Raw genomic sequence first — 14,784 nt, forward strand, 5'->3', positions numbered from 1 at the left:
TTAATTATACCATGGGCCTTTGCTTTCAGGAATACAGTTTGCCTAGACCGGTATTTTTAGGCTTAAAAAAATAAAAACAAATATATAAAATTTTAGTCTATAGATATAATTGATAGACCTTTTGATCATACAGTTGCATAAGTTTAATTTTTTTAAATTATAACGTTTTATTTTTTAGAAGTTTCTCTTAGTATTTTAATATTCAGTTGAAGTATAATTATAAACAGCCATAAAAAGTAACTAAGAAGTATTTATTGAAGTCGAAAACTATTGACTTGTAAACTTTTTTTCTAAAAATTCGGTATAAAATTTTTTTACATGATGTTTGTCATACACAGGCAGATCATCTTATGTATCATATTAAAAACTTTAACTTATTCTACTTAAATATTTTATGTTTAATTTAACGTAAAAATACATATCGAATTGAAATAATTAGTGGCTAAAAGTTCTAAGACTTATTGCCAAGTTTGAAAAAATTTTTTTTTTTTTTTTTACAGGTGTTAAGTGCTGTTGCTACTTACATTTTTAAGTTTGTCTACTATTAAAGATCTATTTTGTACATTACTCCTTACTGTTAATTTTTACTAAACTTCCTGCACTAAAGCCTTGAGTTATAGCTTAATAATTATTAAAGATTTAGTTAATTTTTGACTACATCGTTTTATTGCGCGACTTCGAACAATCGCTGTTGTTAGACAGAAGTTTCATTAAAAAAGATAAACAACCCAGCTTAAAAGCGTTTAACTTTTTTTAACCAAATATAAACTTAGACACTTTAGTATCAATTAACATACGTAAAAACTTTTCTAAAGTGGAAATTATAACTAAACACGACTATTGAAGAAATGTCATTATTAAACTTTATTATTGAGTATAAGATTTCATAGTATCAAGATGATAAATCATCTTTAATTACAGGGAAGAAACCTTGAGGTCAACTTAAACATTTGTCTTTGTTGATTATGAAGTTATTTTAAAATCATGAGCAATTTTTGTCATGGAACGTTTGGGGTTGCTCCTTACTCTTTCTCAAACAACTTTGATGTGAATTTCATTTCGTGCGAATTAGCGAACGCAATCTCTTTTAGAAATATATTTGTTATTTCCGAACACATACCTCCTCACCGCATTATAAACTGTAGATTTTGTTTATTATAACTGATATGCATGTCTCCGCGCAACATAGCCAAATAATTGCACCACGGTTTAGTGATTTTAATAGTATAAAATGATATTTTATTAAACTTAGCTGGCCTGGAAGAAAGTTTAGCTACACAGTATAATACGATAAACTAAAAAATATCAGACGACTGAAATTTTAAAATTTAAATAAACTTCAGGAAGCGTTTCTTACTGCCTGTAAATGTTATCTTCGAAAAATACAAAACAATAGAATTTAAAACTAAGCTGTTAGCTTTAGATATACCCTTTAGCTAAATGTCAAAATTTAAGTAGTAAAAATTTAAAGTCTTAATGATAAAACTCTTTATTTCAAAGTTTATAAAAAAATAAAATAAATAACAATTAAAGTTAAACTTTGTATACGGTAAGTTTTACAACAAATTTATTAACCTCGTGATGTAAAAAAGTTTATCTTTATATGTCATACATACAGCATCTTACAAAAAATTTGAAAATTACTTCAGTAAATCACTTAAAATATCTTAAGGCAGTTTTAATTATTTTTAAAAGCTAAAAATCTAGTTTTTTTTTTCAAAATCTATGAAATACATTTTAGATATTTAAAAACAAATCAAACTGTTTAAAGTGTTAAAATTTAAAAAAAGGATAGCTAAACAAATCTTTCCTAAATAAATAAAAGCTTTTAAATTTTAGTAAAAAGCAATGTACATACACAAACTTTTATATAAAATTTGCAATTAACTCAAAATTAAAATTTACAGTTAATAAGTAATTTTTATTTAGAGTTTTATACATTTCTTTCCTAATAGTTTTTTAAAATCTAATATGACGTATACAGTCAAGATAACCACAGTTTAAGTCTTAATGCATCGACTCCATTCAGATAATACCTGTTGTTTAATTTGTTATTAAAAATATACGCATTTATTCTATAAAAAAACCTTCAAATTAAAACAAAAATTCTAACTAATAAAATATTATGAGTAAGTTACCGTATAAATCTACATAACATTAAATAACTGCTATAAAGATTAAAAAAAACATAATTGTATGTAAAAAATAGAAACGCTTTAACTTCAAGCTGATTCTTCATTAATATGTCCTATAAAATACTCATGTATACTTCGGTTTTTTTACACATATAACAGTAATAGAAAGTATATTTTGTTTTTTAAGAACTATAAATTTTGTAACTTCTGATAAAACCAAGCTTATAAAATTGATCATTGGATCAATAAGGTGCATTGTCATCTTAAAATATTTTTTATTAAAATAATAGTGATTATAGATTTATAGTGATTACACCAACATTTTTTTTTGTCTATAGACATAATTTATTTCAGTAAGACAAATGCATAGCTTATGTAGATATAATAAATAGAAAAAACCGTATTTAGTTTAATTAGACACGTAATAATACAAATAAAGATACTAGCTGACAAATCAGCAAATTAATAATCACTTTCAAATCGTTTGAATCGGTTTCATACTTCTTGATAATAAACTTTTTAAACCTCCGTCTTAATACAAAGATCACACAAAAAATTAGTCGATAATGTTATTCTTTTTCAAAAACAATATAAATTTTGTTTTCAAAAGAATTAGTAGTACCAACCTGTATAGTCTCTTGTCTCGAGTAAATCCAAGATTTTCATAAAGGCCTAAAGAAGCTGTATTTGTTACTTCTGTTTCAAGTACTACCTAAAAATTATTAAACAACTATAAGTTATAATAAAAGTGCTATTTTACAGTAAAATTTTATTAGTAACCGGTTTCAGAGAGTAAAAAGTCAGACCTTTTCAAACAATTAACAAAATAGAGAACATACAGTGAATAGTGAAAAATATTAATCGGTTAATTGAGAAACATTTTATAGTCAACACAAATAACTTTAAAATAACTAGAAAAATAAGTAAAAAAACGACTGTTTTTGTACGCAATACATTATTGACTTACTGCGTTTCACTATTCATAAAATATGAACAGTTCTACGGAGTCTGTAAAAGATAAACATACAAACATAAATCATGCAAAAATATGTATTTATGTGTTAGATTTACTTACTTTAAACGTATTTTTGAAAATAAAACGTGGGTTAAAATTTTGGATTTAAAGTTATATCTACAACAAGAGTACATTTGTATGACAAAACTTGCTTAAGTTTTTACAGACTCTGTAGAGCTGTTCATATTTTATTAAAAGTGTAAGTATTTCAAAACAGCTGCTATGGTTTTAAAATGAGCTCTGTTTGTTTGGATCATGAGGATTTAAAGCCTTTTTTCGTTATATCTTAAAATTATCTATCATTAAAAAAAAAACATTTTTCTTAAATATTTAAAATAAGAAGTCAGTAAACTTTACTGAAAGTTTCAATAAACTATGGAAAAGCTAAACCATATGTATTTTTAGCAAAAAAACTCTTTCCACTGTTTGTGTAAAAAACTTATCTGTACTTTGAAAAATTAGGAAAAAATAACGGTTTGTGCAAAAAGTCTAAAAGTTAAAAGTAACGAAACTTAAGACTAAAAATTCACAACAAATTAATTAAAAAATTGTATATATACAAAAAAAAGCATGTATGAAAAATATAAAAGAATAGTAATATTTTAACGCATGACAGCATATTTAGTGTTAAACTACATGAATGTACTATTTTTAAGTGCGAAAAAAAATTAGAGAGTAACCTAGTAATTATAAAAAAGCTAATTTTTAGAAAAAATTATAAATATTTAATAGTAATTAAATGTATGAACTTATTCTTTCAAGAATTTATTTTACAAACTAAGTTTCGGTCAAAGACCTCGTCAGTGCTTAATTAAATCTTATTCAAATAGAAACTAATTAAAAGTAAAACCAAAATTGAAATTAAAACCAAAACATATAATAGTATTTAAATGTATATCAAAAATTGAATAATCATTGTTTTATTATTCATTAGTCACTTAGGTTCTTGACATGCAGAAACAGAAACTTAAACTTATTTAAAACAAAGTTTTAATTAAAAAAAATGTAAAATCTTGTTCTTCTTTCCAAATGATTTTGTACAGCAAACACCAAAGCCTAGTTAAGATACTTACTAGATAATAGATACTTTTGATAGTTTCTATACTAGTTTTGCTAATAATTACCTTAAAACTTATTTAAAATTTTATTTAGATTAGTATCATATAAATATTATGAAACTTTCAGACATAACAATTTATTAAATTTTTGGTTGTTAATAAAAAAGCTGTTATAACAAATATTATTTTATACAAATTTTTTAAAACGTTGTTATATAAACTAACAAACTATAAATTTTAAAACCAGTGATATACTATAATAACAAATATGTAATATTATTTCTAACATAAATTTGCAATTATTTAATAAAAAAATCAAAGTGTAAAAAGCTGTAATTTAAAACCAACCTCATCACAGCCCTCTTCTATCATAGACTCAATTGCCAGCTTGACCAGTGTGGAGCCTGCGAAAATTAATTGTTATGTGTCAATTTGGATTGATTACAAACTCATTATTTTATAATTTAATTGTTAAATTGTTTTCTACATTACAAAAAAAAAACAGTTAATAAGTCTTAAGCAAGCCTGATGGCAGCTAGACCCTCTAGTACCTTGTTGTAAAGCGTGCTACCACCTACCAACAAAAAAATATTTTTCAATGATACATATATCCTAGTTACTCCAGTCTAATATACAGCAAGCCAGTCAGAACATCAACAAAACAGTAAACTTATGTTCTAATCTTATAAAAAATTAAAAGGATAATAAAGTCCTAAATTTCACAAAAAAAATATTTTAAGACCACCAATTTGTTTAATTTAGAACTTTATTTATTTTTTATTTGTCTTATAATTTACAATCTTTATTTAAAGCTCTTTAGCATTACTTTTACTATGTATTAATCACATACCAATTACATAGACCAACTATAAATAAGTAAATTCTTCACACAGTTCGTATGCAAAATTTTAGACTGACTTAGTCAAATTAGACTGACAACTTCCCTAATCTAAGTTTAAAACAAGATACTTTTCGGAGAACAAAAACTAATTTAACTTTTAAGATACAACTAGTTTCAGAAACAGCTATATGAAGTAAAAAATTAATTTTATAGTTAATTTTCTCTGAAATTTTAAAAAACTAATAAAAATCTATCTTCTCCTTGATTTTTAAAGCAATTTTATTTAAATGCTTAGTATTCTTTTTCAATATTTCGCACAACTTGTAGGAAACTGATATAGCAAATAAAAACATATTATGATCAAATTAAATAAAAAAAAAATTTTGTGTTTTTCATTTAGAAAATTACAACATAAAAGTAAAACATTTTTTACCAACAATTTCTTAAAAATTATCAAAGATTATACTGTGAAAATATCAAAAATAATTGTTAAAAAACTGAAGGAGGTGACATATTTTTAATGAAATACTCTATTTTTGTCTTCTTAGTTTGTGCCTTCTCTTAAGAGCTATTCGAACTCTTTAACTTTACTTATTTATATCTCAATATTAGTTTAACTTTTTAAAAACAGTAATTACCAACTGGTAGCTTAGTCTTTTTTCGTAATAAGACAAACTTTAGAAAAAACTTACCACCTATGGTCTTGAAATTTTAAGTTTAGATTGCTTGCTCACAGAATGCTGGGCTACAAAAACCAAAAGCTTATTCAGATAGAACTTTACAATTTTATAAGCTCTTTAAAATAAAACAAACTGAATCTTAATTTTCTTTTAGAATTCTGAAAAACCCTGAAATTTTGACACATTGGCCTTGTATTCAGTTAAATGGCTTTAAAATTAACCTTTATTAACAATATAATTTCAAAACTCATGCTGATCAGTCATTCAAAGGCTGATCCAACAAGCATGAATTAAAATCTCACAAGGAAGCTGACAATGTTTAATGTGTTGAGTAGTGAATAATTTAGTAGGATCAATTTTTTGCTGAACTAACAAACGAGCCCTTTAGTGAAAAAGCTTTTTAGCATGTTTGGTTTTGACTGTAACTAAGGGTTATCATGAATATATCTGCCTAATGATTTGTAATAAGAACAAAACCAGGTCACAGTTTATCACATGGATAGTTTTTAATGGTCATAAGGTGCAGTATAGTACTTTATCAAACTTAAAAATATAATTTAGTATACAAGTTAAGTTATAAAAATTTAACTAAACAAAAGTTTTATAAGTACAATAATTAAAGGCATAGGAGTTTATAGAGTTTTAACTGAGCAATCCGACATTTTTAACCGCTTGAAAGAATAAAAAGTAATTTTTGAGATATGAGTTATCAAAGTCGGTGACCTCAATAGGTTCCTAATGGAAGGCGCAAACTAAAAACGCAGAAAAAGACCATTCCACTAAAAATCTATCTACTCCTTCAGTTTTAAGCAATCTTCTTCAAATTTTCACAGAAAGTGTATTATTAAAATTTCAAAAAGATTAAATGCAAGAATTTTTTAAACTTCATAAAATTAAATTTTTATTAAAAAACCACCTATTTTTTTTCTTTAACTAAAACTTTTATTTTTTAATATTTCAACGTTCAAGTCTTTTAAATTATAAAAGAAACGTTTCTTGAAAGTTTGAGGTCTCTAGCTCAAAAAAATGAAGGAGAAGACAGAACTTTTGTGATTTTCTAAATTTTCAAGAAATTGAACCCAAAAAATTTAAGGTCTATACGTTTGTATCAGAAACTTTTTATAAAAATCACAATATCTTAAATGTTAAATAAGATTTTTTATTCTATAAAAACTGGCTTGTAGTTTGTACTTTAAGCTTTCATATAAGATTCAACGTTATTTTTAGTAAAAAAATTTTGGACATCCCCCTATGCCCTTAAGTAAAACTCAAAATTAATAACATAGTTTAAAATACTTATTTAGGATATTAAACACAAGTAAGTTAATACTTTTTGAAAGTTACAATCTAATACTTGTTTGTACCTATTTTTCTTCTGCGAAGATTTTTGTTAACAGCTAACATAGCAATATATCCTCTCTGAATTGAATTTTTATGCTTATCAAGCTTGCAAACAATTGCTCCAACATACTCATCTTCGTGCACTGCCTTTTATTTAAATTAATAAGTTTATTGTTATTAGAGTAAAAATCAAGTAGTAATTTATTTTAGTTTCAAAAGATAAAAATTATCATAACTGAAGAAAACTCATGCGACACAAAACTTTATTTTTAAGTTCTTATTAGGATCAGTTTGTTTAACTTGAATACATTTTAGTAACATTATTTTATTTTGAAATTTCTAAAAATTTAAACTTATAAAAAATAATTTTCTTATAACTCTTAGTACTAATTTATTAAAACTAACTGTTAAGAAATTGCTTGAGATCAAAAGTTAAAAAAAAAAATTCTACAACAAAGTATATTTTTTTAAATTAATAACTACATTCATAATTGCTAGAAATAAATACTTTTTCCATCACTATACTTTTACTTTTTTTTATGTTTAAAATTTTTTGAGTAATTTCAATAATCATATCTAGACAAAATTGGTAAATCTTAATAAAAATAGGTTCGTTTAGGGGTACTAAATATAATTAAAAAAATAGTTAAGACTCAAAATGCTGATACCTAAAACTAATTTTTTAGCTTATGTTTAACTAATCTCTCATCATACAATATATATAAATATAATACATTTTATACAGGTACTTTTCTTAATAGGATTTTATTATACATTTTAGGTTGAGAAAATAATTATTTTTACATTAAAAAATAAAAGATCTCATCCACTTATAAATACTGTAAAACTTTTTAGCAACTAAAATATGATATGGAGCATAATAATAAATATACTTAACATTCTAGTATTATTTCAAACTTTCAGTAGTATAAAATAATGTCTTTTAACATTTTAACTTTGTGTAATTCTCTAATTTAAAATCAGTAGGAATATAGTTGTATTTGTGAAAGAATTATCTTTGAATCAATCTAGCTTATATTATATGTCATCTCCAACATATACTTGCTGTGCATTAGGGTGCATTTGTTGCCCCTCAAAAAAGAAAATTTTTGAACTTCGCTTAGTCCATTTTTTTGAAGGTGGGGAATCACATAAATAAACAGCACAAAAAAAAAAAGCTTACCAGCTTTTACCACCGTCACGCTATTTACATTTTTCTGAAAACAACGCCTGTGTAAATTGTTTGGGACCTTAAAACTTCGACCTTTAAGTTTTTGGTTGAAATTTTTTTAACATGTAGCAATCATCACATAAACACATTCTACACGTTTTAAGACCATTTGAAGAAAGTTTCTTTGAGGTATTTCTTGGTTTCTTCAAAAAAAAATTAAAATAACCAAAAATGATAAAAAAATAGAGAAAATCTAAAAATACCTCAATGAAACTTTCTTCAAATGGTCTAAAATCGCGTAGATTGTGTTTTTGTGATGATTGCTACACATAATTTTAGCCAAAAATTGGAAGGTCAAAATTTCAAGGTTGAATACAATTTACATAGGGGTTGTTTCAGAAAAATGTAAATAGCTTGACGATGGTAAAAGCTAAAAAGCTAATTTTTTTTGCAGTTTATTTATGTGATATCCCACCTACAAAAAATGGACTAAGCAAAATTCCAATGTCAGGGCAACAGATGCACCCTACTGTGCATATGAATTTCAAAGGATTGTTTTTACACTACACAAATAGCAGCAAGCTTATAGCAATTTAATAAAAATATAAATACTGCTATAATAGAGAGACATCACTAGCTTTTATAAACAACACTTAATAAAAAAATGAAAGGTATTTAGTTGCTTTCAAAAACAATTACTACTCGAAAGTACTTAATTTATGTTAAAAAGTTTTTAATTCATAATATTTATTCATAACATATTAACTTTTCTAACAAAATATAAAGACCAACAAACATAATTTAGATGTAAATTGTATATTCTTATATAAAACTTTAAAAACTGTTATAAATTTTGGAGTCATTGTTGTAAACTTGATGTTTTTTAAGCAAGGTTTAGTAGACTTTTTTTGAAAGCTTATGGTTTTACTAAATTATTTGTAAATATTACAACAATATTTCCTTTGTTAGACTATATACTATATATTGAAAACTTATGTTGAACATTTTTTTACACTAGTGGCTTTTTGGAGTTTTAAAACATACACACAGCATATCATTTAAATTATAATAATTTAAATTTTTTATGTCTATTTTTGTCTATTTTTTATGTCTATTTTATGTCTTTTTTTTTTTTATGAATAATAATTTTTTTTTAATAAAACAACCTAATACTTAAAGTAAGTTACAGAGAAATTAATAAAATCAGGCACTATTATTAAATGATATGTCAATTATTTAGAAAATTTTATGTACACACTAAAGTAATTACTACTTGAAGAAAACAATTGGGTCTAGGTGCAGGTGTTGAAAACACTGCTTTAATGATTTGACTTAAAGTAAAAAATAGTTTATAGTTTACGGGTAGGAGTCTAATATGCACAAAGGGACACTTTTGCACAAAGGGTGAAATATGCACAAAAACACTTTTGCACAAAGGGTCACTTTTGCATAAGTTGAAAACATTTTTAAATCTATTTTTATTAACTTTAATGTTTAATTTTTTTTATTATCACTATTACCCCTAATCAGGCATGGTAAAATTTTAAAACCACTAATTACAGCTTTTTTTATCGCTATAGTAACTAGAAATCTAAAGTAACAAAATATAGCTAATTTTCTTCTATTATACATTGGATAAAATTTCATAAGTTATTCTTTATTACTTTTGTTATTATAAACTTACTATAGTGTTAAATTACTCAAGTTTCAATTTGCAATGTACTAAAATAATTTTTACACCTTGATTTCAAAACTAAAACAATTTTTAATAATATTTTTACATACTACCTTATCTTTTTTTTTTTCAAAAACAAAAAATAAAGTTCTTCTTAAATTATTTTTAGATTAAAGTTTAAAAAATAAAACAGAATAAATAAAAAAATTAATATAAAATGGTATTTATATGAACTTACTTTTTTATTCAACATTATTATTTGTTTACTTTTTTTTTTTGTATAATTTTTTTATTTAATTAAATACATAAGTTCTTTAAGGTACATTAGATTTAAATGTTTTAGTATTTTTATTAATCAATAAACGTTAGAAACAACATTTTTAGAGAAATACTTTAGTGTTATATTTACATTATATAAAAATAAGTTTTGTTTTGTGCATGCTTTGTCCTTAAATGAGAGTTGTAAATTATAGGCTGAATTGTTCTAAAGAAATAACTATATAGTTTAAATTGAGGCTACAAAATATATCAAAAGTTTAAATAATGAAACTAAATACACTTTAGTTTAAATTAATTTTGATATCCTCAGTATGAGAAAATCTATCTTAAGAATATAAACTAACTATTATAACTATTTTTAAAAGTTTGTTTACAATTGAGATCAAAAAATCCTACTGTCGGGGATTTTTGATAGTGATATATTTAATTTGCGACGCTTGTTACCATGTCTGCCCCTAACCCTTACCCTTGATCAATATTTTTTTTTCTATTAGTTATTTATATTTTTTCTTGTTTTTTTTTTATTAATAAATTTTATTAGGTATATATAAATCTTTTTTATCATTGTTACCCCTAACCCTCACTCTTGGTCGGTACTTGGTATGTTAATTTCATTTTTTCTTCATTTTTATTAGCTTATCTTTTTTTTTTTTTTGTTAATTTTTATTTTAATTATCACTCTTAACTCTATGTAACCCTTATCTTAGGTCAGTATATATTTTTCTTTTTTTGTTTTTTTAATTCACTTTCTTACTCTTGTGCAAAAGTGACCCTTTGTCAAAAAGTGTTTTGTGCAAAAATGTCCCTTCGTGCAAAACGTCTTCGTACATATTAGACTCGTTCCCATAATTTATAAATACAGTTTTCTGAATGTTTTTCTTATTCAAAGCAAACTTACCAAAAAACAAAGCTTTGGCCAATTATGAATAAAGTATCTGTATGTGTAAATACTGTAAGGTTCAGACAGATCTTTAGTTATAAGGTGCATGATAGGTGGCATTTGATTCTCATTCTTGTACCTATTTGACAAAAACTATATATTAAAAAAAATTAGAAACTTTAAATTTTCTTAACAAAAAAAATAACAAACTAAAATGTTTTACTTAAAAAGTGTTAAGTGTAAACAAGCATAAAGTACAATCAAATTTTAATTATGGACAGTTTTACTAAGTTACACTGACAAAAAATATTAATTCCTTTTTAGTAATATTGAGGTAAATTAAGAGTTTTATTATGTAAAATAAAAACTATAATCATCTGTAAAACTAAGGTATACAAGTTACCTGTTTTCTCGTCAGCTTTGACCTTTCATATCACTTTTAAGTAAAAAACGTTTGAAAAACTTTATCTTAAAACTAGTAAACTCAAGTTGGATATAAAGTACTTTGATAAATGTCTAGAAATAAAACTTGTCCATAACTAATTTAAATTCAAAATTTTAAGATTCTTTGAAATTGTTATACATTTCATTTAAACTTTGACAAAGAATCAAGGATCGATTTATAAGCTTCAAGCATATAAATTTGTAAACAAAAAATATAGTTATAATAAGTTGCAAATAGTATTTAAATGATCTTATTTGATCATAAGCATTTTTTTAATTAAAAACTTCTTTATTGCAAATTGTTTGTAATATTAAAATGAATATTTTATAAAAACTTGAAATAAATTGAATAAAATATGAAGAAGATAAGTTTTTTGTAAATTTTTTGTAATTCAATGAAATTTATTTTACAGAAAAATAGATGGTTAAAATTAAAAGTCCATTCTCTACAATTTGTAAGATTTTTTAAATATCAACAAAAATGGTTCAAAAGTTATAACTCTACTTGTAGAACATATATTTTAGTGATTTTTTTTTTTTTTTTCTTGGTTGTTGCTTTTAAAGCAACCTAATGAATTTTGATTACTTTACTTAAAAACATACTTTTAAATACTAAAAACAGTAGAAAATAACAGTTAGTTTAGTTATTACTGTTTAATAGTCAAAGTTTAAAAACAAAATGGTTTGCCCTCATGCCCTTAAACCAGAATCTCATTTTCACAATTTAACTTTATATAAGATATTGCCCCTATTACTTTACTCATTTACTTTTTGCTCTCATTCTAGTCAATATTGTCCACAAATAGGTTATAATGCCCACTTTAAAAACCCTGTCTTAAACTAATCTTGATAGTTTTACTTTTAATTTCATATAAGCTTAAGTAAGGGAAACCATGTAATGAGTTAATGTTAAAATTTTTAATAAATTATTTTAAAAAATGTAATAACTTAAAAATTTTATAAATAACCTTGTGTAGCAAATCCCTTGATTTGCTGTTACAATATGATTTATAGTATCTTCAGTGTTAACAAACAATTGATTATTGTTGTTGCTTTGAAGATTTTTCAAACATTTTTCAGCTAAATCAGCTTTGATAGAATTATTATTGCTTTCAGGCAGAAGTTTTTCATCAGTTTTGGTAATAGTATCACTTGTTACTCCAAGCTCTCGACTTTGAACATTTTTCAGAGAGTTTTTTGCAGAATTTAAAGTATGTAAATCCAAACTTTGAACATTGTTAAGTTTCTTGTCTTTTTTTTCCATTTCAATTTACCAAAAATCTAAACATATAACACAATTTTAACCAGTTTATTTCCAAATTTAAAGTTAAGGCTATAAATTTACAAAAGTCAAAACTCAGCTGAGTTACTTTAATGAGAACATATACAGTTTTAGCTCTGTATTTTAATTTTAATACTTTTTTTAACATTTTGATAGTTTAGTTCCCTTTCTTGTATGTCTTTTAGAAAATGATAACATAGCATTAACTATTACAGGGTTGCCATTCTTTGAGTCAAAAAAACTAATCCTAAGTTTTTTCAAATAAGTAAAAAATCTTTTTTTTTTTAATTTTTTAAAGTTCATAAAAACAAAATTTTTCAACAAAATTGATTATAAACAACAAAGTATTGAAATTAAATCAACTAAATCTTATTCAAAATCTTTAAAAAATCTTAGAACTATTATGAGTATTTTAAAGAAAAACAAAACTATCCTGAGGGAGTCTGAGTTCTTTATTAATTCAAAGTATCTTGAGTTATCCTGAGTGTCTCAAGTAATAATAATATTTATAATGTTTATATTATTAATAATTAATAATATTTATAAACTACATCAATACAATAGTAATGTTTAACTTTTTCTTAAAATTTCATAGCCAAAAATTTCAACTAACAATGTTCTTATATTTTAGAAAGCTTTTTAAAAACTGCCATTAAGGGCATAGGGGGGGGGGGGGGGGGTAAACACCCTTTTTTGGTTTTTGATCTTATTTTATATAGTTTTTACTAAGCTACAAGATGCTTTTTACAGATTTTAAAAATTCAAAATAACTTTTAAGATATAGCCGGTCAAAGTCGGATGCTACAATAGGATCCTTATGGGAGGCGCAAATTAAAACGGCAAATAGCTAGAAATCACTAAAAATCTATCTCCTCCTACGTTTTTTGAGATAACTACCTCAAATTTTCAGGAAATGTTCCTTGCAATATTTAGAAAATTCTGTCGGAACAGAATTAAAAAAATTAAAAAATAAAAATTTTATAATGAAAAAACTAAAAAAAACTGTTTTTTTTTGTTTATTTTTTTTATAGAATTTTTATTTTTCAATTTTTTGAAAATTCCTTCCGACAGAATTTTCTAAATATATCAAGGAACGTTTCCTGAAAGTTTGAGGTAGTTATCTCAAAAAACGTAGGAGAAGATAGATTTTTAGTGAAATAGTCTATTTTTGCTGTTTTAGTTTGCGCCTCCTATAAGAAACCTATTGTTGCCTCCGACTTTGACCGGCTATATCTCAAAAATTATTTTGAATTTTTAAAATCTGTAAAAAGCATCTTGTAACTTAGTAAAAACTATATAAAATAAGATCAAAAACCAAAAAAGGGTGTTTACCCCCCCCCCCCCTATGCCCTTAATAAGCTTGAAAATAAATAGTCTGAATTTTTAGTAAAAATTCTAATTCTTGTGAAATATTTTAAGTTTCACTATACAGAATTGCCAAATGTTTTTGAAAAATTCTCCCATGTTTTCTTAATTTCTTTTAGATTTTCAAAAGTACTTTCTGAATTGTGTATTTGCTTAGTAAGCATTTTTTTATATACCTTTATTCTTAACCCACCTTACCTAACATATTAAAATTAATCAAAAATAAATTTCTTATAACTTAAATAAAAACATCATGAAAAAAATATTTTTGATGACTCAGCATATATCTACATGATATATTTTTGTGTCAAATCTAAATGTTACTACTTAACAAAAAAAATGGCAAAAGTCTGCAGAACAGAAGTCTGGACTTTCGTTTGCCGTGAGACAAGCTCAAGTTAAAAGCAATTTGATGACCAAGAGGTCTTTATGCATATCCAGGTACTTGAACGAAAAATGTTTAGCAATTTTTTGTTTTTGTTCAATGAACCACTTTATTATATCAATTCAATTTATTTTTTATATGTGCACACTAGATTTTGATATTGTAATGTTAAACTCAGAGAGCTTTAAAAGTGTTGATTATGAACTCTACAACAATAGGCGGTTTTAATAGGA

The 14,784-nt window shown here is 24.4% G+C and overlaps 1 protein-coding gene across 1 annotated transcript; it reads right to left on the reverse strand.

The window, feature by feature from the left end:
• Positions 1 to 1,943: 1,943 nt before the first annotated feature.
• LOC145842399 (uncharacterized) lies at positions 1,944 to 12,792 on the reverse strand. Its single transcript, XM_082949830.1, has 6 exons — positions 12,488 to 12,792; positions 11,094 to 11,214; positions 7,094 to 7,217; positions 4,557 to 4,612; positions 2,762 to 2,847; positions 1,944 to 2,036 (listed from the first exon to the last, which is right to left on the reverse strand). Exons 1-6 carry the CDS (start codon positions 12,781 to 12,783, stop codon positions 1,985 to 1,987), a joined length of 735 nt encoding a protein of 244 aa, XP_082805956.1. The 5' UTR covers positions 12,784 to 12,792; the 3' UTR covers positions 1,944 to 1,984.
• Between the last annotated feature and the right edge of the window lie 1,992 nt (positions 12,793 to 14,784).

This window comes from Thalia democratica, chromosome 8 (genome assembly GCF_965202585.1).
Source record: "Thalia democratica chromosome 8, ktThaDemo2.hap1.1, whole genome shotgun sequence".
Classification (NCBI taxonomy): Eukaryota; Metazoa; Chordata; class Thaliacea; order Salpida; family Salpidae; genus Thalia; species Thalia democratica.

Bases quoted from the DNA above. Each gene is read 5' to 3' on its own strand.
- LOC145842399 (XM_082949830.1), bottom strand. From the start codon at position 12,783: ATGGAAAAAAAAGACAAGAAACTTAACAATGTTCAAAGTTTGGATTTA. The intron at 11,215-12,487 runs GTTATTTATAAA...TTTGTCAAATAG, and splicing joins CAAGGGATTTGCTACACAAG to GTACAAGAATGAGAATCAAA. The intron at 7,218-11,093 runs GTAAGTTTGCTT...TTTAAATAAAAG, and splicing joins GGCCAAAGCTTTGTTTTTTG to GCAGTGCACGAAGATGAGTA.